This window comes from Phaseolus vulgaris, chromosome 7 (genome assembly GCF_000499845.2).
Source record: "Phaseolus vulgaris cultivar G19833 chromosome 7, P. vulgaris v2.0, whole genome shotgun sequence".
Taxonomy (NCBI): domain Eukaryota; kingdom Viridiplantae; phylum Streptophyta; class Magnoliopsida; order Fabales; family Fabaceae; genus Phaseolus; species Phaseolus vulgaris.
Window position 1 is genome coordinate 32428409 of NC_023753.2, and position 24688 is coordinate 32453096.

The following is a 24688-nucleotide window of genomic DNA, read 5'->3' on the forward strand; positions in this document are numbered from 1 at the left end:
AAATGAAATGTCAAAAGGTCCTAAAATATCAACATGAATTAATCAAATATATTTAGTGAGCGAGTATAATTTTGTGTGAAAATGAGTTTATGTTGTCTAGCAGAAAAATAATTATTTATGTAATATAAAATTTAGTTAGAAGGATGTCCTAGTCTGAAGTGCCAAATATTCTCATTTTGATATCCCTTCTTTTGTCTTTCAGAAATTGAATTAACAAGATTTATGTACACTTTTTTCTCATTTTCTTGTAGGATGTAGACATCATCATGCAAGTTAGTCAATTCAATCATCCTCAATGTAACAATGTCTCGAATGATACAATTCTCATAAGAAAAAAAATTAGCGTGCAATTAAGAGAATCCATGATACACTATACAACATGTATTTCACATGTATAGGTTTTATTCCATAGAAACTAGCAAAATTATGTATAGAATATCTAACATGATCTGTAGCTCCAATATCAAGAATCTAATAGTTTTCGATTTTTTTATACTTTTCTCTTAGTTTTTCTTAAAGTAGATTCACTGGTAAGACTATTTGCGTTGTGTATTGAATCTCATTTAGATTATTGAATCAATTTAAAAATTTGTTGAACCTGGTAGTTATCATTCATCTTCATATTTTAAGTGCTAGTTTTGGTCTCGTTCATGATAACATTTGCAACACATTCATATTTTTGGTTGTACCATGGTGAGAATCCATGTTTTGAAAAACATTCTTAAGTAGTATGGTTCATCTTATGACAGATTGAGCATTGTTTCCCATAATTTGGATTTCGACCTCTACATCTGCCTTGTGGTTTCCAACTCGTCTTCTCTTGTTTCCATTTGGTTTAATTACTAACAACATTGATAAAAGACTTGTTTTCAATGACTTCAGTTCTGTTTAACTATCTTTCTTGTTAAATACTTTGTTAATATCGGACAACGGGTTTAAAAGAAGAACTTGTGTTTTGTCAATAGTGTAAGTATCATCAAGACCCTTTAAGAAGCAAAACACATATCCATAATCTTTATATTTAACAACAATTTTAATCAAATCACAAGTGCATTTAACTTCATAAACACATTGTGGCATCGACCTTAAAGATTCAAGCTCCTCCCATAATATCTTCAAAATCTGTGAAGAACTTAGAAATGTTTCTCTCTCCTTGCTTCATTGAATGTATTTCTTGAAGGATGTCTGAAATCCTAAAAAGATCTCCATTGGAGAGTCTTTTTCTTATATCCTCCCAAATATTTGTTGCATAATGAATGTATATCGTGCTTTGTGCTATTTGAAGACTGACTGCAGGAGTGATCCATGAGATTATCATCACGTTACATCTTTCCTATGCTTCATAAAGAGGTGCATTTTGTTCTAGAAGCATTGTGCTGCCATCTACAAACTTGAACTTGTTTTCTGATAGTAACGCACATTTCATGGCTCTACTCTATAAATGATAATTTTTCCCAGTGAGTTGTGGACTAACCAAAATTATTACAGGATTTTCACCTAGATGAAGATAATAAGGACTTGATGGGTTTTGAGAAACATTCATGGTGATATTGTTCATGATATAACAAAAATGAATAAAAGAAGAGCAAGAAACAATCTTGATAACAAGAAAAGAAAAGAAAAATTGACAGAAGCAAAGCGAGATCTAACCTGCTCTGATACCATATTGGAAGATGACACCCATGGATGATCTGAGTTGTGCTCTATGCCAAGGAGAAAAAAATTACAACAACAGAAAATCAAGTGAACCAAAAAACAAAGCATAAAACCAGTGGAATAAAAGAACAAGAGAAGAGAGAAAAGAAACAAATAAGGAAAAAAAACCACTAGATGGTCAATAGTATATAAAGGATAGACAATCTATTTTTACAAAGGGTACACATACTATCTTTACAAAGAATAGACGGTCTAAAGTAAACGGGTGAAAATGAAAAACAAAGCAACGTAATAAATAAACAACAACCTATATAAATATAAATAGGGATAGATAATGATCAAAACTTATCAAAAACCACAATATTGATTTCCATGCCTAGGTTCTTTCACACAAAATCACCTATGATGTTCAAGCCAATATGTGACTCCTTAGAAAAATAAATAACAAATCCAAGATTTCTGTAACATATTTATAGAGTTAATTTTGACCATGGAATTGATTCTAGGTTACATAGTGTTGAAGTGAAATTCTTCAAAAGTTGAAATGGTAACAAGTCATATATATAAACAAAAACTAAGAGGAATGGTAGTACAGTTAGATAGATGGCAGCACTGCGATCCGAACAGAAAAGACATGGTGGGGAGCTAAGTGAAGGTTTGGCTTGGAAGACAGAGGAGTGAGGAACAGTTTATAGAAACCCCATTCATGGAGATGGACCTGACAACTTTTCAATCATTTGTTTTTGGTTGGCATCCCTCGTTAATGATGTCTACTAGGTAGGTCCCTTGCACCATAAACTTCTTTTCCTTTCTATATTTTGTGTTCTTGCTTTACCCTTCATCAATATATTCTCCCTTTTCTCTATGTTGGCTTGCATTTTCATTATTTAGTTTTTTGTTACCCACCACTTCACTTCCCTCCTTATCCGAGATCTCCCTCTTGGAATCACAACTTTCTCATCCATTCTTCTTTTGGCATTTATCCCATATCGGATGTGGAAGCAATAATTCCATGAATGGAATGATACAAGATGACAAAATAAATAAATTATTTCATTTCCATGCAGGACCACTTTAAAAAGATATACACTTTTATTCAATAAAACGTTGATACACTGCTCAACATGTGTATTAGCAACAATATCTAAACCCACCATTCCATATTGACTCATCTCAGTTCACATAAGTACTGTTCACTGTTCAAATTTTAAATAGTTATTTGCTTAGTTTTAAAAAGGTTATATGTGCTCTTATATTTGCTTAGTTTTAAAATCAGTAACTAATTACTGATTTTTCCCTATTAGGAGGAATACAAGAGAACAGAAATACAACTCTAAAAATAGAAGTTTCAGCAGAATATGGTGGTAGGAGTAACTGCAGTGCTCCTGTACTGTGAGTTCACAATTCACAAGCAAAGAAGGAAATTGCACCACACTTGCCTAAATTAATTAGTAACTGATTGATACAACATTTAAGGTTTTCCTCCACTCAACAGAGAAAAACTGTTAGTTTAATCCTTTCAAATTGCATAATATCATCTTTCAAAAGTTGTAAAAAGTAAATGTTGCAAAAACAATCATTTGGTAACAGACCTTTAAAAGAGCTGATTTAATGTCAATCTTTCAAAAGATTACAGCGATAACACATGTAATTTTACAAATTCCAAATTGAAAATTGTTTAAAATTACATGTGTCTACTGCATAAAAGTTTGAAAGAAAAAGAAAAGTGAACTTTAGAATCGCAAACTGCACATGATCCTGATCTTCTTTATGTATGCACTGTGGCAGATTTTGACTTGGGGAACACGTGCAACCAATAATACCCCTCCACGAACAGGTAGTACCCACGAGAGTGTTGCAGTGCATTAATCACTGGATTTACACAAAATAGCAAGTTGCAGTGCAATTGACTCCAAAACAGTGTGTAGGACAAGCATGTTGGCTCCCACATAAAGAGTAGATAGAATTTGTCTTTCTACAATTATATATATCACTGAAGTCAAAGTACTGGGATTTACCTACTAGTCCTAACAAGGACCGATTCAGATCCTAGAAACTCATGTCTGGAAGAGCATTTAACGTTAGAACTATACACAACAGACGATGTAAGCATGGAACACCTATCTAACACCCAGCAGCCTTGAGGAAATTGTCAAAGGGGCTAGCAGGAGGTAGCCTCATGGGGTCCCTTGCCAGTTGGCCATACCCATCACCATTTCCTACCTACAAAAGTAGTAACAAGTATAACAATGTCAAGACTGCATTTAAAGAGTTGGATTTATTTTTAACAGAACTCAGTGTTTTCTAATAGCACAAAATATATTTTTGGTACATCTAAACTTTTTCAAAATTTGATTTCAATCTCTCTCAAATTTTTTGTTCCCTCTAATTTTTGAAATGCATAACTTAGAATCCTTCAAGTGGTTTAGACAACGCTTCAATAAAGTGATGAAAGGGATTTTTAAATTAGAGACTAAAAATAGACAAAATATTTTAGAGGAACTAATAATATCAAACCTTAAAAATTTTAGAGGAACCAAAAACATTCTTTACCCTTTCTAAACTAAGTGGAATCATGACAAATAATGATTGCACTATCCAGTATTATCAGAACAAACCTTTTCAAGTGCTGAGTTTCTAACATCAGCAATTGCCAGAAACGATTTATCAGCTGCTTGGGTGTAATGATTCTCAAAGGCCAGCCAATTTGAAAGCTTCTTCCTTGCAAATGTCCCAAGTGATTCACACTGGCTAGCCATGGTGTTGTATGGTAGGGGCGAAGTGGAGACAGCTGTTCCTGCCACTTGCCCGGCTACCTCTAAAGCCTACAAACAGTGCATAGATTGTTGAGCTTGTAGGAACAGTAATCATGCGTAGCAATCAAAAGCACAATTCCAATTCCATTTGCATTTTGCGTACATTGACAAAATAAATAGGCATGAAAGATAAACTATGGGATATTAACTTCAAAGCATTTCACTTAAACTCGCCCCACTCCACACCTACACTGTTTGGTTCATATGGGAAAGTAAAGGGAAGAAGGTACAAAGAAAGAAAAGAGAATAGAAAGTGAGATGGTTTCTTAGTTGTTTGTCATGACATAGGCAACGTACATAGAAATAGTACCCTCAATGATACTTTTTCCTTTTTAATTCAAAATGCTAGCCACTCTCTCCCCTTTCATCCTGAATTGGGGAGAAAGGCAGGAACACACAAAAATGCCTTATACACACATGCAAGACAAAGAATGTACCGATTCCATAAGTTGTCCAATGCTGATAACATGAGGTGCGGAAGGGGATACAGGCATCTTTGGAATAAATCGAGAAAGGTCAGAGACAGATGCTTCACTGATTGTGTCATCTTCACCTGCTGAATTTAAGGGAAAATCCTGCATACTCGGGAAAAAACCAAACATATCAATAGATTGGTATTAAACTTCCTTTTCATATGTTCAGAAATAAAAGTCACTTTCTTTATTAGCCAGGAAGCTTTCAGTCAGCATTCCTAGAAAGGGCCAAACAGTCAAACCCATGATGCCAAGACATGGCCTATGACATTTTTTAGCTATAAAATATAATGTCTTGGAACACATTTTGCACTATTTCTATATGCGTGCGCACATAAACACACTATATCTACTGGCATCAAGCACAAACTCAGAAATAACATACCCCATCAAATGACAGTGACTCCTGGGAATGAAAAATTATTTGATTTTGATCAAGCATTGACTGTGGACCAAACACAAATTCTTCATCAGGCTTGAATGTCTCTGACAGTAGCGAAGCCAGTTCATCTGCATCCAGCTTAAGAAACAGGAAAACACAAGAAAGTGAGAATGGGGGGTTATGAACAAAATATGATCCCTGCATATAATGTAATACCTCAGTAACGCTAGATAAATTATGAACCAAAGCATCCTTTATGGTCTGGTGACATTCTCGTATTTTGTTCTGTAACTCTGATAATATTGAACAGGCTAATTGATTATCAGCTGCAGTACCATATTCTCTCACATCCACATTGATCTTAGCATATACTTGATAATCATCATCGATACTCAAGAAAGGATCAACCTAGTTATAAAAAAGTAGGTAGTTGTCAAGAATCAAGATACATAGTTCAGATTGTGCATAAAAATAATGGCTTTCTATACCATCAAAATCAGTGCAGAATTCCTCTAACAGGCATTAAATAGTGTAGCATCAGAACCACATCAGTTACTCACATCAGACAATGGCAATGACGCAAAAACTTCATTCACATCATGAATCTGAAATATTTTGCAGGCAAATACCAGCATGCCAGCAGACAACACAAATACAGATCTCTGACAAGCTGGGGGCATCATTCCTGCCAGAATGGGTACAACAGTTTCACATAATTTTTTTCTTTAAAATTTATAAGTATTTAAAATTATAAATAGTCTACATATGGAAAAATGAATGTCATACCATTATTTTGGTCCAACAACATAGTCCAGAGAGATAGAGGAAGCTGGAAAAATCGGATCACTAGGTTATCTCTGTCTTTCAGGTTCTGCAACATTGAAATTGGAATTTTTTTAACAACCAGTATAATATATATGGAAGTAGATGGCAGAAAGTGCAGTGAAGATTGTGATTATATTCAGTTTACTATGAAAATGAGAACTCAATATTAGCCGAGGGCAAAAGCATAGATATATTCACCTATAAGGCAGGGCACAATCAGCCAGTGTTAACATAATACCAGTGGACCGGACTAAATTTGAAGAGAAAATAATTTAAGATGACAAGTTCAACAAATTTGTAAAGTTTGATAGAAGCTTTGACATTATTTTTTTACCAAAGTCAGAGTCAAAGTCACAGATAATTCAGTAAATTACACTTACTGCTATTTTTCTATATTGAAGATTAACTTTTATTGGGAACTCAAACAAACTCAATTCACCATGCATGATCTATCCAGAAGCAGAAATTCAACATAGAAGAAACTACTGGGATACAAAAAATGACAAAGATACAGAGTAATACAAATACATACCTTTATGCGTAAAACTATTAGTGTCAATATGAATGAATGAGCTATAGCTTCAATATTTGAAGGTAAATTATCAGGAAGATTGGCTTGAACCCAAAAGGCAGAAAGAAGTTGCGCCATTTGATCTTCTGTTAGTTTCATAACATATGATTCCTGAGAGCCCATTCAATACCAAAACTTAGTAGATAATAACATTTTACTAGGTAGAAATAACCACAATTAACAAAACCTATTGAACGAAACCAATTAATTACTTACCGTGTCAGTCAAACTAGGTGATCCTGTAGCCCTATCAATGATAGAACTGAGTTTGTAAAAGTTAGGGGAATTCTTTAAGCCACATCCCTGCTTCCAGTCTTCTGCTACAATATCCCTTTCTTGGCAGACACCATCATGAACAGTATTCCCATGATTTTCTGCCTTGGTGCTATCCCTATTTCTGCGGAGTTTTTCAAGTAAAGCTGTGATTGAAGCAGATGCAGACACAGAAGCAGTATGAGAATGCCTTTTGTTGTGTTGATCTAGATATCTTGACCGCAGAGAGGAAATTTCATGTGTATGGAAGGAACTTGGAAAAAGAAGAATGCAAAATATAAGGTGTGCTCCGACACGAGCCTCCACATCTGAATGCAACATTACTTTTAGGAGTTGCACAAAAAGAGCTTCAGGAAATCCCTAGAAGGAAGCACGAAAAATTGATCAAACAGATCTATTCAGTATTCCAATATTCCCCAAATAAACAAAAGGAAAAAAGGTTTATCTGTTCGAATTTCAAAGTATAATCAAGACAATGCCCCTTGTCCCCCTCCCTAACATGTAAAACTTTAGTGGTATATATAATCATATTTTGTAAACTATGACACTAGATATTCCAACTTCAATTTGCAGTGGACATAATTTGCTATAAACAATATTGGATCAACAAGCTTCTCTCACCTGCTGTGACTGTAAACGAGTTAATGCTAAGGTGACTGCACGAGCAAGGATGATCAAAGATCCAATGGTAGCTCTACCAACAACACCAGATTGAATATTTTCTAGGCTAATCGCCATCAGGTCAAAAAGTGGCTGGGCATCAGTGACCTGACCAATGAAGGAAAAAAAAGTAGTTTAGTAGCTGTTGAATTGAAATGCAATGACCAAATTAAGTGTTTTTTTGGAACAGGGAGGGGGCATTCATGAGCCTACCCCATTGGCAATTTCTAGTAAGCAGTCCTCAATAGAATTTTGAAGTGAGATATTTAAGTTCAACTCTTGCTCCCCAACAAATTCACTGGAAGCTTGGAGGCTTTTCCTAAGATGTCTGCAAAGGTCACCAACAAAACCAACCTCTGCCAAGCCCCTCCCAGATCTAATTTGCATAGCTAAAGATGTGGCAACCTGTACAACACAAGTCTTAAGTTGAGGATCATTCATGACATTTTTGTGGTCCAGATGATGTATCACAGAAGCCAAAATAAAGCGTTGATTCCCTGTTGAAAAAAGGTGAGAAGAAAAACATTATTATGGAACAAGAATAGAAGATTCTATAAAAGACACTCATATAGTATTGCCCACGGCTCATTGCAGTTTCAAAATAATGTCCAAATGTTTTTAATGGTAAAACATGAAATTTGACAACATATCCACTGGTTGATCTCTTTCTGAAAAGTGATTGTGTCAAAAGTGGAGAGGAATAGTACCCGAGTTCTCCATGAAGTAGGCCATCCTGGATAAAACTATCATTGCTAACCCTTTCTCAGGAGCCCAATGTTGTCTAAAGTCAAAGTAGACGAACATTGGATCCAGCACACGACGCATAGTAGTGCTTTCCTTGGCTAATTCAACCATTCTCTGAATACATATCTGAGCCCATATTTCTGGTTTTTCAATTTCTTCTCTATAATCAAAATAAATTAAAAAGGGAACCAAAGAGTGATTAAAAGAAGTGTAATAGACAGAGTACCACATATATAAATGACCTACACTGATATAAACTCTTGAATAACATATACCTAGTCAAAAGGGAAGGATCCTTTATTTCTGGTCGCGGCTGTATGATCAAGCAACTAGATCGATTGTCATTAGTGCCAATAACTGAACCACTCCGACCTTCACACCGGATAACCTCATCCACCCAATTATGATGTGTCTCTGCCCTGACATCAGCCTCTTCATTTTGTCTACTCCACTCACAGTTATCTAAAGTGGTATGAACAATCTACATTTTGAACAAATGAGTAACACTATCTGACGGTAGAGACAAACAAATTCACAATGCAAAATTCAAAAGCATTTATTGATCAGAGAAAATACAATATTCTAGTAGCATGCTTGCTGGGTTTAATTCCTACTCTCCCACTAGCGAAAACATCAAACTTTCATGAAAAATGGGTTTATTATCTTTTAGACATGAAATTGAAAGCATCACAAAACCTTGGATGGGTAAGAGTCACAGATATCTTCTCCACCCAGAAAATTATTTTATCATATTTTCGCCTCATTATTATTAATTGGAAATGTGCCTTTTCATGAATTAAAACACCAGAATGGTTTCAATGTGAAGCATCTTTAATTTTATAAGTACCTCATCAAAATCTACAAAAATGTGTGAAAATTCAGCCATAAACCAAACCTGCCAAGAGTAAAGGAAGTCAGTTAATGATCAACGTGCCGCAACCACGGATTTTAATGTGAAAAAAAATATTGGAAAGCAATTAGCGGCCAATGAACTTAAATGTAAAACATCATGAGCACAAAAAAAAATCAAAATGAGCCACAAATTACCATTGCTGAAAGGCACTGCAAGCTTGATGCCCTCAAGCAGCGCTTTTCACTTGCTTCACCATGATCCCGTGATAGCATGGATACTTTCCGCACCAACTTTTCTATGTTATATGTATACGTAGAATCCACCTGTCTTGTCGTTGTGTCAAAAGCATGAATATGCATCACAAATTCACATCAGCTTATTTATAGTTTGGAAGAAAGTAGTAGGAGAAACCAATCAATTAAACTTTATTAGAGAGACCAAATGTAATACCCAAGGAAGGACTATAGTTATCATTAAAAACAGACAAAGCCTAGCACACTAGCAAAAACTAGTTCAAGTGCATCAAAAGCATGGGACATGTTAATACACCCCCTCACACCGCGCCACCTGAGATTAAGACTATCAGGTTTTATTACCATACAAGAAATAGAGGTTAGGCTTAACTCACTCCCAAAAGTAAGCTCAGGAAAGGATGATTGACCAAGTCTTATTAGGAGTATTCCAACCATATTCTTAACATGAAACATTTTAAAAATTGTCAACACACTTTTGAAAATCACCAGAATGAATACACACTAAATTTTAGTTGTATACATAGACATTGCGTCTAGTTTTTTCTGTGTAAAAGTAAATAAATCCAGGTAAACATTGATCCCACCCAATTACAATCATATCATGCACAAACAACAAATGCAAGCAGCCATACACGTATCTTAGGGTTGTTGGATTGTATAATTCACCTGACAGTAGATGAACCTTGATAAGCACTGGCAACCAAGTGTCTGGATGGTCTCATCCTTAGAATAGCTCAAGATCTCCGAAATTACATTAAGTACATCAACAGCGAAATATGCTCTGTAATATGCAAGAGGTAGACAAGAATCTTTTAAAGATGAATCACAAAAAAACTAGCCAGTAGATATGAATATCATTATTATAATAAATTAATGGAAAGAATCCATAACATATCAATTGTTTGATAATGTGGAAACATGCTAATTAATCATGAGAAACTTACATCTGCACCTTACAAATGGAAAGCAACTTGTTGAAGGATTCCATTATAATATTGACCATTTTGATGTGCTCAGATTTTAGTTCTCTGGAGCACCTTTCTTCGAGATATTTTGCAATCTAGCAGAAAGAGCAGAAATAGTGAACTTCAACAATGGATCCTTCCTGATTTTCTCTTTGTTTATAAAAGGACTGACAAATACACATGCAAAATAGAATAATAAAATACCTTTGGAATCCGGAAAGGGTTTTTTGCAGCATATTCACATAATTTGATGATCTTCCTGTCACTTGGAGGCTCATCCTGACAAGAGTTAGTTGAAACATGAATACAGTGACTGGATTTCTACTTCATGTACAAATGAATGTATAGTCAAAAGACATTGCCATAGAATAAACTATATTGATTCGCCTACAAACATTCTGAGTTTTTGATGATCACAAATTTTTTTTTTTTTTTGCATTAGAATAAGGGATAACTGAAAACAATAAGGTTTCCTTAGGTGCTTTTGGTGCCATTATCCAATCAGAATTGGAGTTTCAAAAGTTTTGTCCAAACAATAACCCATAGCAACAATGTACAGAAGTAACAAGATGGCTCAATTTGTATGCTTCAGATAAGGGAAACAATAATTTTCTCATTCCAATGGGTATATATAATGAATCTGTGAATGCTAGATTCTACAATATATTTGTTTCGTAAGTGGTCATACTGGAGAAAAATGAGCCATTGGCTAAACCAGCTGCAATGGTGGTGAACAAAGAAGTTCAAAGAGGTTACTACTTTCATTTTTTTGGAGGAAAAAGAGTGTGATAAGATAAGACACTAACAGGGGACTTAGGGAATATATCAGCAAGCAGTTTTCTGTATCTTTTGACCGGCTGGCGTGATCTTGACCTCAAAGCAGGACAGCAAACACACATGTTCCCACATGCTGGGAAGATCTTCCTAGAGATGACACCCATTGCCTGCAATTCCAAACACGAGAGCAAAATGTAAGCAAACCAAGCTAAAATACCCGACAAAAAAATCCAAAATTAACCAGAAAAAACCAAAAAGCCCTAATTAGTCAACCCAAAAAAAAAGTCAAACAAAAACAAAGAAAACTAGAATAAAGCCAGGATCTAAAATACAAACTCAGTAAAACCCGAAAGCCAAAAAATGGAAGCACACTGAAACCAAAACCATTTACACAATAAACAGCAACAAACATGCCCTGCTTTTCAAAAAAGCACAAACAAGAGGAAACCAACCCACCAAGAAAAGAATAAACAGAGCAGAAACAAGCACACTGTGTGTAAAGAAGGAAACCAACCACACCAAAAATTTGCCAGTGCTAGCAATTAATAACCAGAACAACAACCACCATGTTCCAGATAACTCCAAAGAAGATGGAAAGCAACAATGAAAAGTTAGAGAGAAGAGAGACAACAAAAGCAGCACCTCACTCAAGATCTGGGAGCAGAAGTGAGGACAATGAAGAGAAGAAGAGTAAACAGTAAGAAAGAACTACAGCGAACAGAAAACAAAGATGGCGCGTGGGCGAAGACAAGTTAAGGTGAGACTATGTCGTGTTTGTGTGTTGGATTGGATGCGGAAGATCACGTGATTGTGTCAGGTTGAACACAAATTCATTTTCCTTTTTCTTTTTCTTTTGCTGTAAAAGCTATGTACCTATGCTCTGCGTTTTCAAACAGTGTCAGAAGAAGTTCCAAAAGACACACCACAACAAGAACTCTATTTAAAATCGTTGTTGGACAAAAATTTAAACACTCTCACTGCACGCTTGTGGAAACTGTTCTCATTAATTTTTTCTATTCAACTTTATTTTGAAGCTACTGGTTGGAAATTTTAGCGGTAAGTGGACAACACGCGCAACTTATTCAAATTAAATACTTATAATCTCTGCGATTATCACAACTATTATGTTCATTAAAAACCTGAAAGTAGTTTTTGCTTTGAATATAAATAAATTCTAATTTATTATCTAATGCATTTTAAGCATAAGTTTTAATAATTTCATTTATTATTTAGGCGAACCGTTATTTTGGTCATACAACACTTAATTTTTGTTGTCTCTGGAAACCTTAAAAGTATTGAAATTTATAAAAAAATTAGCACGTTGCTTTTAATGATTTGAAATGTTGGCACATAGCGGGGCAAATTTGGTTTTGCCAGGTCCATAAGAGAATAAATACATATATATATATATATATATATATATATATATAATATATAATAGGAAAAGGGAAAAAGAAGAATGCATTTTTTTCCTCAGACTATAATAATTGTTAATTGTGTTTTTTTATTAAAATCATCGAAGAATTCTTTGACTTGTTTTGGAAAGGGCTATGCCTTACACACTTTGATGCAATCACATGAACACGGTCTATCTTCATTTGTTTATTTTGGAGATTAGACCCACCAACTTAGATCACATTTCACTATACTTATTATTTTATCAAATCAAAATAATTGGACTTGACTTAGTCAATTTATATGATTTTTTTTATTAAACTTGATTTTAATTAAATAGTTAGAATTTTAAATTGGAATTTAGCCCACATTAAATATGAAAATATAAAGGAAAAACTTTCATACTTATTATCTTAAGTTTTCGATAAAAATACTTTATTGACTTCATTATATAAAATGTCAAAAATTTATTGGTATGGAATCACTTCGATATTTTCGACCATTAAAAAATATCTCAAAGAAAGACTGAAACTTACTAACTAAATTTATTTATTAGGTATTGGTACTAATTTACTTAAACAAGTTTTTCAATTGGTGATAAAAGGTGAAAACTAACTAAATAGAAATATTGTTTTAGTGCTCAAACTATTCATTCGTTTGTAACAGGTTCCTGAGTAGAACAACCATTAGTACAACAAAGATATTTTAATAGAAAAAGGTATCTTTTTCACTATATTAATTATGAACTCAATACTTTCTAGCTGCAGCCATTTCATTTAAATCAGAACTAATCAGTAATCATGGTACATAATTATCGTCATGATGAAAATGTTATAACTATAAAAAGCAATAAGATGAATAAAGGTGAAGATAGTATTATACCGTACCACACGGCAACACGCGACAATAATATTGAACATCTCATGCGTTGAGTTGCTTAAGACTAAAGAATGTTTCTAATAATGCATATTTAGTTGGTGTTAAAAAAAGTCATTTAACCAAAAAAAATTGACATATTTTATTAATCTGACTATATTGGATTGTATTAAAAAACATATTATTTTTTCAATAAAAGTAACTTATTGACTAATAGTTTAGCAAAAAAATTTGAAAAAAAGTGGTACTGAATTATTTTCTGAAAGCTATTCACTCTTCTTTCAGGTTGATCTGATTTTATAATTCCAAATGATGATAGTAAATATATATAGCATTGACGAAATAAGAAAGTTATTGTTGGGGAAGTGGTGCATGGGTTGGGGTTGGGGTCCAAAGGCTGACACCATATGGGATTTCATCACTCAGAGTTTAATGCATTGATGAGTATGTTGTGGGCCTCTCATATTGGGTCCCATAATAACCCAACACACAAAATCTAGACTGGGCTAAATACTTTTTATTCAAATCAGACAAATAAACCAGACACCATTAACAGAGCCTTCTACCAAATGGTCCCACTCCTAACACACTACTTTCAAAACTTTCTTTCCATCAATGATTCTATCCAATCATCCAACCCACACCAATTCTCAATTCAATTAATACCCACAATATCAACATCCTCTGGAATTTGGTACATTAAAGTAACAGACAATGAAACAGACAGGTAAGAAAAAAACAGTAAAAAATAAAATAAAATTAAAGAATGTAAAATAATAACATAAAATATCTAAAGTAGCACAGTTCATCACCTGACCAACTTCAACTCAGTATTTACTTCCCCTTTGTATTCAGTTTTGTGAAATTTTTGCCAGGCTATTTCCAGTACATCAAACCAAGGAATTGTATTTTTAGTCTATTTTCTTCCTACTTTTCTTTTTAGTCTATTTTCAACACAACAAACACAATTCAAATCCAAATCCGTGTATAGGCTCAATATAAAAGACAATATTTAGAAAAGTTGTTTTTAATTTAATAAAAGGTAAAATCATCAGGTTAAAAATGACAACAAAAGCAATTATAAAAATTTATCTCTTTATATAACAATATAGATTATACATATAATCAATTAATAAAATAATTAAATTTTCACAGTAATCTCCAACACATTCTAAGTAGCTCGGATTCACACCAAAGAAATGTAAGCTCCTTTAAAGCAACTCAGTTTTAAGAGTAAAATAAGCAATATTTGTCACTGATAAAATCAATATTCGATATCCCAACACATTCATACTTATAAATGAAATAAAGTATAAACGGCTGATTTTCTCGTTATCAACTAGGATACCTCCTTTACGTTTCCCCATTTTAAAATACCCAAATCCTGAAGGGAAAAAATATTGAAACGTAGACCCTTCTAAGCATCAAGCATACACATTTTAGCTTTCTTTTTCCTCCCATTTTTAAAGATGGATCGAACCGAGCGTCAACAATGCTCAAACATTTCAATTTCAATAGCATAATAATTTACAAGTGATGGTTGCGTAAGGGAGATGATCCACCGAGGAAAAATAACAATAAATAATACAAGTGAAGATGTCACTGTCCAAGGCAGAACTTTGATCGGAGGTTGTCTAGAATCTCTGCATATTCAATTGGTGTTGCCTTACTTCTGAACACTTCATCCCAGATCTTGCGTATGTCTGCCCAAAATATAACCAACTTCAATAAGATTGAAAATCTTGGCAACAATAACCATTAGTTTGAGATAGCAAGTACCATTTAAGCAACTCTGCAACCAACAAGATATAATACTCCACGATTTATTAGGTTAGTTACTACCACAGACCCTAACTAATATTATTTTCTCTCGTTTATTTTATCTTCACTTCTTGGTTTAGGGAGGAGACCAGAGGCTAAAAGGATCGACTATAGTACAAGAATATATCTGCTTGTACATTACAACTCTGATATCTGGCTAAGAAATGTAAAGTCATTGACGCATCCGCAACTACTTTTGGCTTATCCTCACAAACCATCATATGTTGTCTGATTTAAGTTACAGAATTTTCTACTGCATTTACAATACTATCAAATGGGTTAACCTTTAGTTTTTCCTGCTGAAAAGGCATAACATATTTTGTATCTTCGTTCCTTTCTTCTCCAACCATCTTATACTTTAAAGTAGAGACCATTTCTGCCTACCTACTTATCTTTCAACTTTCTTCTACCTCGTTTATCTTCTGAGAACTTTAACATAAGGCGTGGCAAAAGAGACACTTAAATTTTTTTTAACTATTACAAAGAATACGTACCATCCTTATTTGTTGATGAAAGGCACAGTACAATCATGTCAAATCTTGGAACTTTGATCAAATGCTCCATATAACTGACAACCAGATCCATGTCCTCACTGCCAAAAGAGCAAATTCACTATCATAATTAAAGTTCACAAAGAATTCAAAACAATAAAATAATATTTTCTTTTGTAGTTGGCTACTTACGTGAAAAAAGATGAAAGACACTTGATGATGTCAACAAGTATGGTAGAAGATAAGGCATTTTTGAATATTTTCGGTAATTCACGGGGAGATATAGCCTAACATACAAAAAAAAAACAGTTTGTTACAACATGAAGCAGAGCACTGAACACCAGAAATTTAAAGCATAAAATGGCACCTCTTCTTATAATTCAATGCAAAATATGCTAGATTTTGACAATATAATCAAATTAAAAAAGAACAAGAAAAAGTTGTACACCTTTAACAAACGAGCCTGCAGAGCAAGATCACCTGACAATGCTCTCCAAGAGACCTCAAATTCATACGCAGTGGTTGGTGGTGTTATGTTTTTGGCAGCTTCAGCCATGGCTCTAGAAGCAGCACGAGAAGCAAGCTGTTGAACAGATGCTTTAAATTCTGGCTTAATAATTCTGTGATTTCTCTGTTAAGAAAAAACAAAGACAACAAATTCATGAAAAATGGGAATAAAAATAGGAATATGCAGTTATGCACAATTACTAGCATCGAAATTGCAGAAGCACAATAAAAGACTGTAAATATACCCACACATAAATCGAAGAGGTAAAACCTAAATGGCAATTGAAAGTATACCATGATTGGATACATCATTAAAAAGCCCAAAAACCCTAAATGTTATTTTATTTTTATTACTTACTGAGTATAAAAATAAAGTAGCAAAATTACATAGTGTTTCTAACAAAGATCCAAAAGAATAGAATGTAGATAATTCATATTTAAATAAGAACTCGTGAAGAACATAAAAACATTTCTTTGTGTTTTTAAGGATAAGAAAGAATAATTATTGCTTCCAACAGGACTATGATATGCACTGGAACTAGATTACTTGACAAGAAGAAGGAAGGATTTTAAGATATGTAACCTGCTCCAAACTGTTACTTGCACTCAAACTTTTCTTAGAATCATCACCTCCTTGTGCTTGAGGCCTTTTTCTGGTTATTGTGTCCCTGCTATCAACCTCCTCTGTTACAAGTGATTCTTTAATAGGTACTTGCTGCTCATTAACCTGTCAAAAAACATAACCAAACTTTAGGGTGGACTACATTTACATGAAAAGCAGAAACAAATTACTATTCAACACTCTCATCCATAAACATAACTATTTATCTTGAAATGTGATATTGAAAACTCTACTGTTTTGTACCTTTTTATGATTAACTTCAGCTGGACCGGACTTTTGAGCACCATGTGAAATGGGGTGGATGCTACCTCCATTAACTTTTTCATCTGACTTTCCCACTTTATTAGTCCCCTGTACAGTTCTTCTCAGAGCTCCTGATGCTTTATGAAGAATATCCTGAATAAAGATTTTTAAAAAAATAAAGAAAAAATATTAATCTATGCTGCAGAGAACCTAGGGTGGGGGAAATAGACACAAAACTAAAGTAGCTAATAAATCAGTGTTGTAAACTCTAGTCTCTGATATACTCTTTTTCTATAACTAACTTTCTCATGTGTTTGAATATGCAGGTCTATCATTACCAACCATGTCTAGTATTGACCACATGAACTGGGCATAATATGCGCTCACAAACAGCAGACTACGAAATTTAACCATTTTGCATCAATGATTTCTGTCAGTAATGGGAAACAGTTATACTTATATCTACTCTTAGATTTTCAAGCAGAAGTATTTTCTTTTCAAGAAGACTAGTCTTCTACATTCATAATGATTTCAATTTTTGAATCTCCATTCACAAATCACTACTTCAAGTATAGCATCCCCTCATCCCATCTCTAAAGTCTTGTTAACATCATAATTCCTTGCTCTGTTCCGATTTTAATAAATCAAAGGCCCTACCATTTATAACCTTCCTTCAAGGCATCAATTCATTTGATTGTATGATATGTCAACAACTACTAATTCTACGTTCTTGTTTGCTGTAAGTGCCAGTATGTAAACTGGTTATTGGTTATGTACCGCAAGTTCAAAACTAATATTTCCACGCAACCCTATATGGGCACTACTTAGTGCATGTTCATTAAAAATAGTAAGTCATATAACAATACTGGAAATAGTGATGTGCTTACTTTCTCATACAAAGATTTAGCATCAGCATACTGTTTCTTGATTTCTTGATTGTTCGGTTCCAACCTCAAAGCAAATTCAGCATCTGTGATTAGCAAATTTCAGACTCAATGAATTCAAAATCAGAATGTTACATATGTGGTTAATAGACAAGAGAAATGATCAAGTATTAACACACCCTCCATTGATTCTTTAATTTTTCCAAGTTCTTTTCTAGCTGTTGCTCTTCGTGAGTATGCTTTTATGTAACGATCATCAAGATCTAAAGCCTCTGTGCAGTCATCCTCAGCCTCTTGGAATCTACTGACACAAAATAGGTGAGGAAAAAAACATATTACCTTCAGAAAATGAAGTTCCTTTCGAGAGAATCATTGGGTTGATAGATCCAATAACAATTCACATTAATTGGAAAATTAACTTTCTTTTATTCAAAATTCAAATATTGATAAAATCCAACACTTTATGGGTAAGCCAGACTTCTTTAAATACGAAACATAAGCTTGCCTTCTGAGCTTGATATTGGCCATTGCCCTATTTGCATATGCTACAGCTGTTGGTGATAAGGCAATGCTCCTTGAATAGCAGTCTCTAGCTTCCTTAAATTTCTTCTGCTTGAAAAACTCATTACCCTGTAAGATACAGAGTGATTGAATAATCAGCATCGTGCAGGAAAGCAACACTAAAATCAATATACAATATCTGAACAGATCAATCCTACCCTGTCACCCGGAGACTGATACAGAGGGAAAGAAAAAAAAACCTACCAGATCTTTCTCGGAAGCAGCATCGGGAACATCTTCAGGAACAAAACTACCATGCAACCGATTTAAAGGATCATTAATTTTGGATAAATCGTACAGTCCTTGAGAATTTCTTGCACGATCAAAAGAAATAGCATCTGCTTTTGATGCCTTCTCCACACCCACAGATCCAGTAAGTCGAGAAGATGAAGCTTTTGTGAATTGCTGTCAGAATATAACACATCAAAGATGAATTAATTCGTCCACACACACACAAGCACAAAATATTTAGGATATGCAACATAAGCAAAATCAAGGGGTCCTTTCCACGTCGTAAGACTATTTAAGCACAAGAAAGCATGAAAAATTAAGAGAACCTAGGACAGAAATTACGCTTCCAACATTCCAAAAATATAACACGCCATAATAAATCAGATTCATCTGAATAAAAAGTGCAAACTTTCGGCTAGTAATCTGAACCCATTGTTCGAACACCCCAAAATTAATTATTTTCTTTCATAAATGTTCATTGATTTCAGACAGCATATTCAGAGTTCACATTCCCTTTGTACTATAAATATGCAAACAACTAAATGTAACCCATTACTAACCTCCGCATACAGAGAAGAAAATCCCCAATAGGTTAGAAAACAGTATCACTGAATTGGACCACTTGAAAAGAAGACGAAGTAGTCAAACAAGGTAAAAAAAAGTCATGGTTCTTCACGATACATATACATTCATATTCCATCCACGACAACAACAAAAAATAATAAAGGGGGAATAAACCGTGAATAATAAAAAGGCCGAATTGAAGAATCATAATGCATGTATAAGTATACTCAAACGTTTCGCAGTTGGACGAGAAAATCTTGAAGGTTAAGGTAAAATTACCAACATTTTCCTTTTGTGACTTCAGTGTTTGTGTTTTATCCTTTCTAGAAAGTTCCCAATCCTGCAAGTCGTTTAGGAATCCCTGGAAATCCTGTTAAAATGTGACAACAGAAACACGTTGCGGAGAAAACTGAAATTAGAAGAAAATATATGAAAAATGCTAAAACAGCATCGTGAGGAAGCGACTATACCATCCTTTGCTGAAGAAGAACCCTTTACGCGACCCAGCAGATGCAGCAAGAACACTATACTATTCAATCACACAGCAACAAAGACGAAGTGGGAGGTGACGATTTCAGAAAAGAACTTTCGCGAATTAAGATTATTGAGTATGGGCCGGCCCATCACCCTAAACTGATTAATGGCGCCAAATTCTTTCTATACCCAATTTTTTTAACCTGCACCTAGTTTTAAATTTCCGAAAATATCTTAATTCTATAAATGAAAATCTGGAATTAAAAACAATACAATCCAGAAAAGTAGATTGGAAGAGATTATTGTATTCCGAAAATAAAAATTCAGAACAAAATTCAAAAATCAAAATATGTTATATCCTAAAATTTTGGAATTTGATTAATATTATTGTTGGGTTGTTAAGATTTAATTAGTAGATATTGGAATTTAATTAGTTGGAATTTAATTAGTTAGGATTTAATTAGTAGTTTCTATCATTTATCTTTAGTTGAGATTTAATTAGCCTAACTTATCTCTATCATTTGTAATCTTTAGTACTCTATAAATAGAGTATTAGAACTATTATTTGAAATATCAATAATATATGCACTTTGTTTCCTTTTCTCAATTCTCCATCATTGTTCTTGTTCTTGGTATAATCGGAAACCACCTAAAGGTTCACATTGTTCTTGTTCTCGTTCTTCAAAATCTTTTACGAGAGGACCTAAACGCTTCTACACATGATCATTCATATCAAAATCCTATTCCAAAAAAAATCCACATTGTTCCAAAAAAATATTCAGAAATATATTCTGAAAAAGGGGGGTTTGAAATGTATTTGTGTATGTACCCCATTTTATTTAAGATCACTTTCGTCTTTTCACACTGAAATTGGGAGTGGTGCAGGAAGTAATTCCCTTAATGACTAATGTTAGTGTGGGCTAACTGTTTCTGAGACCCAAATCTTTATCTTTATCCTTTAATTCGGAATAAATAATCAATTTATCTTCTACAATCAAAGATTTGAAAAATTAGATACTTTAATCTGTACAATATCTTTATTTTTTTTAATTTTTGTTTCTATATCTTTAATCTGTACAATATCATTATCATTATCTGTAAAATAATTTAAAATAATTTTTGTGTGTATAATAGTTTCATTCACATTACCACATCATCTTCAGTTAATATGGTTAATATGAATTTAACATAAATAATCAAATTGCATACATTTTAATAAATTTTGAGATGAAATTGATTTTTTTTAAACCACACTTAACGTAAGGACCAAAAGATAATTATACCCTTTATTATTATTATTATTTCAAAATTAAGCAAGGTTTTAATTATCCAACTAAAATATAGAGTTGTTAATAATTCAGTCAATAAATTTATTAATGTATTTTAAGTCCGTAGTTATACCTGTAATATATATAATCATCATATATGTAATTTTTTTCATGTTTTCATATGTGTAAATCAAATCAAAATGATAAGTTGAACGTAATTAGTGTTAACACAATAAGATATTTAACTTTGATGAAAGAATTGTACAATTTACTATATAGAAGCGTCAAATTTTGGGATTGTTTATTTCATTTTAAAATTTTAAAAGTAAAAATGTTTTTCCAAAGTTAACAAATGAAAATTCTTCGATTTCATGATCATCAAATGAGGAATAGAAGTCAATCCTAATAAGTGCGAGATAATTCTAACTATAAGAGGTTTTAATAACTTAAAAGAAGTCTAAACTTTACACCCAATTGAAGAGTAATAGATCATAAAGAGATTAATTAATTAACACTTATTTTCTCAACTTAGATACTCCAACAATACTTTTAGAGCTTCCATGTTGTTGTTTGAATAAATTGTATCATCAAACAAGTGCTCCAAAAGCTAGAGCTAGCATGTCGAGTGACAACTTGGTTGGTTAAGCTATATAAGTTTGAATTGAAATTCGAAAGTAGAGGACCAGTGAGAGGATAATTCTTGGCAGAATTTTAATTGAGTTGCCCAAACTCAAAGAAAGACACGATTGATGGTCCCTTAGTGTGGATGGTTCACAAATAAAAAAAAGGCATTATAGTATAATCCTTGAGTGCTTGACAATATCATCCTTGAACAAAGCATTTATTTCACTTTTGATACATTCAATAACCAAGTAGAAAATGAAGTTTTAATTGTTGGGTTGAAACTTGCTCAAGAATTAGGTGTGAAATAGTTGAAATGCCGGAGTGACTCTCAATTAATCACTGATAAGATAAATGATGATTATCAAGCTAATGAGCCCTTGCTTCAAAAATATTATCATATAACAATGAGTTTGAAATGACATTTTGGTCAGTTCAACATTATACATGTGTCAAGATAACAAAACAATCATGCCAACATCCTCTTCAATATCTTTAGCATAAGGAAGGCCAGATAACACCAAACTCTCATTCAAAAAACCTCGAGCACTCCAAGTTAAGACTATGACCATGTGTTACTAGTAAAGATGTGAAGCTCGAGTTGGATGATATCTATCATAAATTTTTTAAACAAATGATTCTTTACCTGAAAACACAACAAAAGCTAAAAAGGTGCACAAACAAGTATCATTTTAAAATCCAACTAGAGATCCCACATCAACTAGAGATAAAAACATTTCATAATATATAAGTGGGAACAAATCTTACCTTATAGGCCTATTTTATAAGATTGAGTTAGGGTTTAATTTCCATTTAATTTTTCTTTGCGTGTTATTTCTTTTTTCTCGTCCATTAGTCGAACCAAAGTATTGCACTCTGTTTGGATCAACGGATGGAGTGGCAACGCGGATGGGCGAGTGGGAGGATGTTGTGTATTGATCAACATGTTTGGAGGTGAGGGTGCAGATGGGGGAGCGAGTTAAATACATTTTGCTTTCCTCTCACATATGCAAAAATGATCATTGATGTTCACATATGATATAAGTATTTTACCTTAATACCCTTAACATAACTTTGCAACTGTGAATGCATGAAACGAGATTGGTCTCTGACTGACACCACTGTGAGAAATCAATGTAGGAGAGAATGCACCACACACTACACCACAAACTCTGAGGAATCTTTTGACTACTTTGATTTTTTTTTCTTCAAAAGCTTCCAGCCCATGAACATAGTGTGTTTTCATTCATGTGAGTGTTGGTATTGTGAGAAGTAGGGGTCTTGTGAAAGTTGTGTCGTGAGTGAGAATGAACCTTGAAGTTCTTTGTTGTGGTTGAGGACGACCAAAAGAAAACATACGAGGTAACTGCATAAACAACCTTTAACGACAGTTAAAAACAATATTTTTAAATGGTTTTAAAACTGTTGTTAGTGAGTATGTCGTTATAAATTAATCACTTTTAACGACGATTAGCCGTCGTTATAAAAACAAATTACGACATTTAATTAAAATTATCGTTAATAAAGGAAAAAAATGTAAAAGTCATGTTGAAAGCAACTTTTAACGACGATTATACCTCGGGAATCATCGTTATAAGTGTTATTGAGGTTTTTTAAAGACAATTTTGGCCCAGAACCATCGTTGTAAGTGTTTTTTCTTTAAAAAATTTAAATATTATTATATATGCTTTCGTTCTGCATAATGTATCAAATTTTTAGAAAAATCATGCATTGTAACGAAATTTTGGCTACATATAACATAATTTAAATATAAAAGACTATATATAAATAAGTACATATAACATCACAATTCAACACAAGTAATTGTATATGAATAAGTTCAACAAAAAAAAACTTATAATATCATTAAAAAAACATCATAATCAAAATTGTCAAAGGTCGAACACCTCTAAACTATACAAATATTATCTAATTCATTAAAAACTAAATCAAAATTGTTGAAGGTCGGACACCCCAGACTTAGAATCAACACGTTCAACACACACACATTTATTATAAAATTAAATAGTAAATAAAACTCTAACCTCCAATGGGAGAGGTACGGTGGTTCACGTGGACGTGCGGAAAAGGAGCAAAGACACAACGCTGGTGGTGGAGGCGACGCTAACGTGTCATCGTTGGAGGCGACGCTAGCGTGTCGTGACTGGGAGTGGAGCGGAGCACTATGATGGAGGCAAGGGCGATGCGGTCACGGTGTGGAGGCGATCATGGTACGGAGGCGATCGCGGTGTGGTCGTGGGAACACGTTGTTGGAACAGTCGCTTGAGGTGCGGTGGTGGAACGACCGTCGCGCAAAGAGTGAGGACTGTGACCGTGGATTTTGTTAGGTTTTCACAAAGCGAGAGAGGTGAGGGAGCACAAGAGTGGGGACTGAGGACGTGATGCAAAGTTTTTTAAACACTTTTAACGACAGTTCTTTCAAGAACCGTTGTTGTATATACCTAAAACACTATTAACGATGGTTTGTCACAGAACCACTGTGATTTTTATGTAAGAATCACTTTTAATGTCAGTTCTTCCCATAATTGTTGTTAAAAAATTCAGAATTTTAAAAAAATGTCATTGCCTTTTGTTCCAGGACGATTTTGTAGTAAATGTCGTCATATAGGATCATGGTTGTATTAATTATGTTGATGGTGTTTAATTCGTTTGTGTCTTGCAACTATCATGACTCGAATGACCCAGTTCTTGGGGACTACATGACTCAATTAAGACGTCAGGCGGCCAATAAAAAATTAAGCAGCTTTGAGACGGTCGGGAGAGGAAACCCGATCGTTCCAGTTGATGTAGTGCCTCCAATAAATATATTAAATTTTAATATATTTAATAAATTACTTTAATTAGCATATAATTATTTTTT

General features: G+C 33.6%; 2 protein-coding genes across 12 annotated transcripts; both read right to left on the reverse strand.

Moving 5' to 3' along the window:
- Positions 1 to 985: 985 nt before the first annotated feature.
- Positions 986 to 12246, reverse strand: LOC137830082 (protein SEMI-ROLLED LEAF 2). 9 transcript variants are annotated; one of them, XM_068637204.1, is made up of 22 exons: positions 11892 to 12236; positions 11279 to 11416; positions 10677 to 10751; positions 10452 to 10567; positions 10174 to 10288; positions 9448 to 9576; positions 9248 to 9295; positions 8676 to 8881; positions 8364 to 8560; positions 7870 to 8153; positions 7618 to 7764; positions 6940 to 7356; positions 6685 to 6834; positions 6114 to 6198; positions 5888 to 6012; positions 5544 to 5735; positions 5331 to 5465; positions 4910 to 5047; positions 4275 to 4481; positions 3675 to 3879; positions 1651 to 1703; positions 986 to 1435 (listed from the first exon to the last, which is right to left on the reverse strand). In XM_068637204.1, exons 2-20 carry the CDS (start codon positions 11411 to 11413, stop codon positions 3781 to 3783), a joined length of 3000 nt encoding a protein of 999 aa, XP_068493305.1. In that variant the 5' UTR covers positions 11414 to 11416; positions 11892 to 12236; the 3' UTR covers positions 986 to 1435; positions 1651 to 1703; positions 3675 to 3780. The 9 variants fall into 9 exon arrangements, with proteins under 9 accessions (XP_068493305.1, XP_068493307.1, XP_068493308.1 ...); XM_068637206.1 differs by having other exon boundaries at positions 12123 to 12182; XM_068637207.1 differs by lacking the exon at positions 11892 to 12236 and adding an exon at positions 11706 to 11890 and having other exon boundaries at positions 986 to 1497.
- A 2689-nt stretch (positions 12247 to 14935) lies between these two features.
- LOC137830083 (uncharacterized) lies at positions 14936 to 20074 on the reverse strand. 3 transcript variants are annotated; one of them, XM_068637209.1, is made up of 12 exons: positions 19915 to 20074; positions 19728 to 19814; positions 18854 to 19054; positions 18594 to 18718; positions 18268 to 18389; positions 18092 to 18174; positions 17205 to 17357; positions 16923 to 17066; positions 16281 to 16463; positions 16025 to 16119; positions 15836 to 15933; positions 14936 to 15223 (listed from the first exon to the last, which is right to left on the reverse strand). In XM_068637209.1, the coding sequence occupies exons 1-12, from the start codon at positions 19915 to 19917 to the stop codon at positions 15120 to 15122; spliced, it is 1398 nt and encodes a 465-aa protein (XP_068493310.1). In that variant the 5' UTR covers positions 19918 to 20074; the 3' UTR covers positions 14936 to 15119. The 3 variants fall into 3 exon arrangements, with proteins under 3 accessions (XP_068493310.1, XP_068493311.1, XP_068493312.1); XM_068637210.1 differs by having other exon boundaries at positions 19724 to 19814; XM_068637211.1 differs by having other exon boundaries at positions 19724 to 19853; positions 19915 to 20015.
- Positions 20075 to 24688: the final 4614 nt, after the last annotated feature.

Bases quoted from the DNA above. Each gene is read 5' to 3' on its own strand.
- LOC137830082 (XM_068637204.1), bottom strand. From the start codon at position 11,413: ATGGGTGTCATCTCTAGGAAGATCTTCCCAGCATGTGGGAACATGTGT. The intron at 9,296-9,447 runs GTAATTTGTGGC...TACTCTTGGCAG, and splicing joins TGCAGTGCCTTTCAGCAATG to GTTTGGTTTATGGCTGAATT. The intron at 5,048-5,330 runs GTATGTTATTTC...CCGAGTATGCAG, and splicing joins AGTCACTGTCATTTGATGGG to GATTTTCCCTTAAATTCAGC.
- LOC137830083 (XM_068637209.1), bottom strand. The intron at 18,390-18,593 runs GCAAGCTTATGT...TTGTGTCAGTAG, and splicing joins GCCAATATCAAGCTCAGAAG to ATTCCAAGAGGCTGAGGATG. The intron at 15,224-15,835 runs GTACGTATTCTT...TATTTTGGGCAG, and splicing joins TTCATCAACAAATAAGGATG to ACATACGCAAGATCTGGGAT.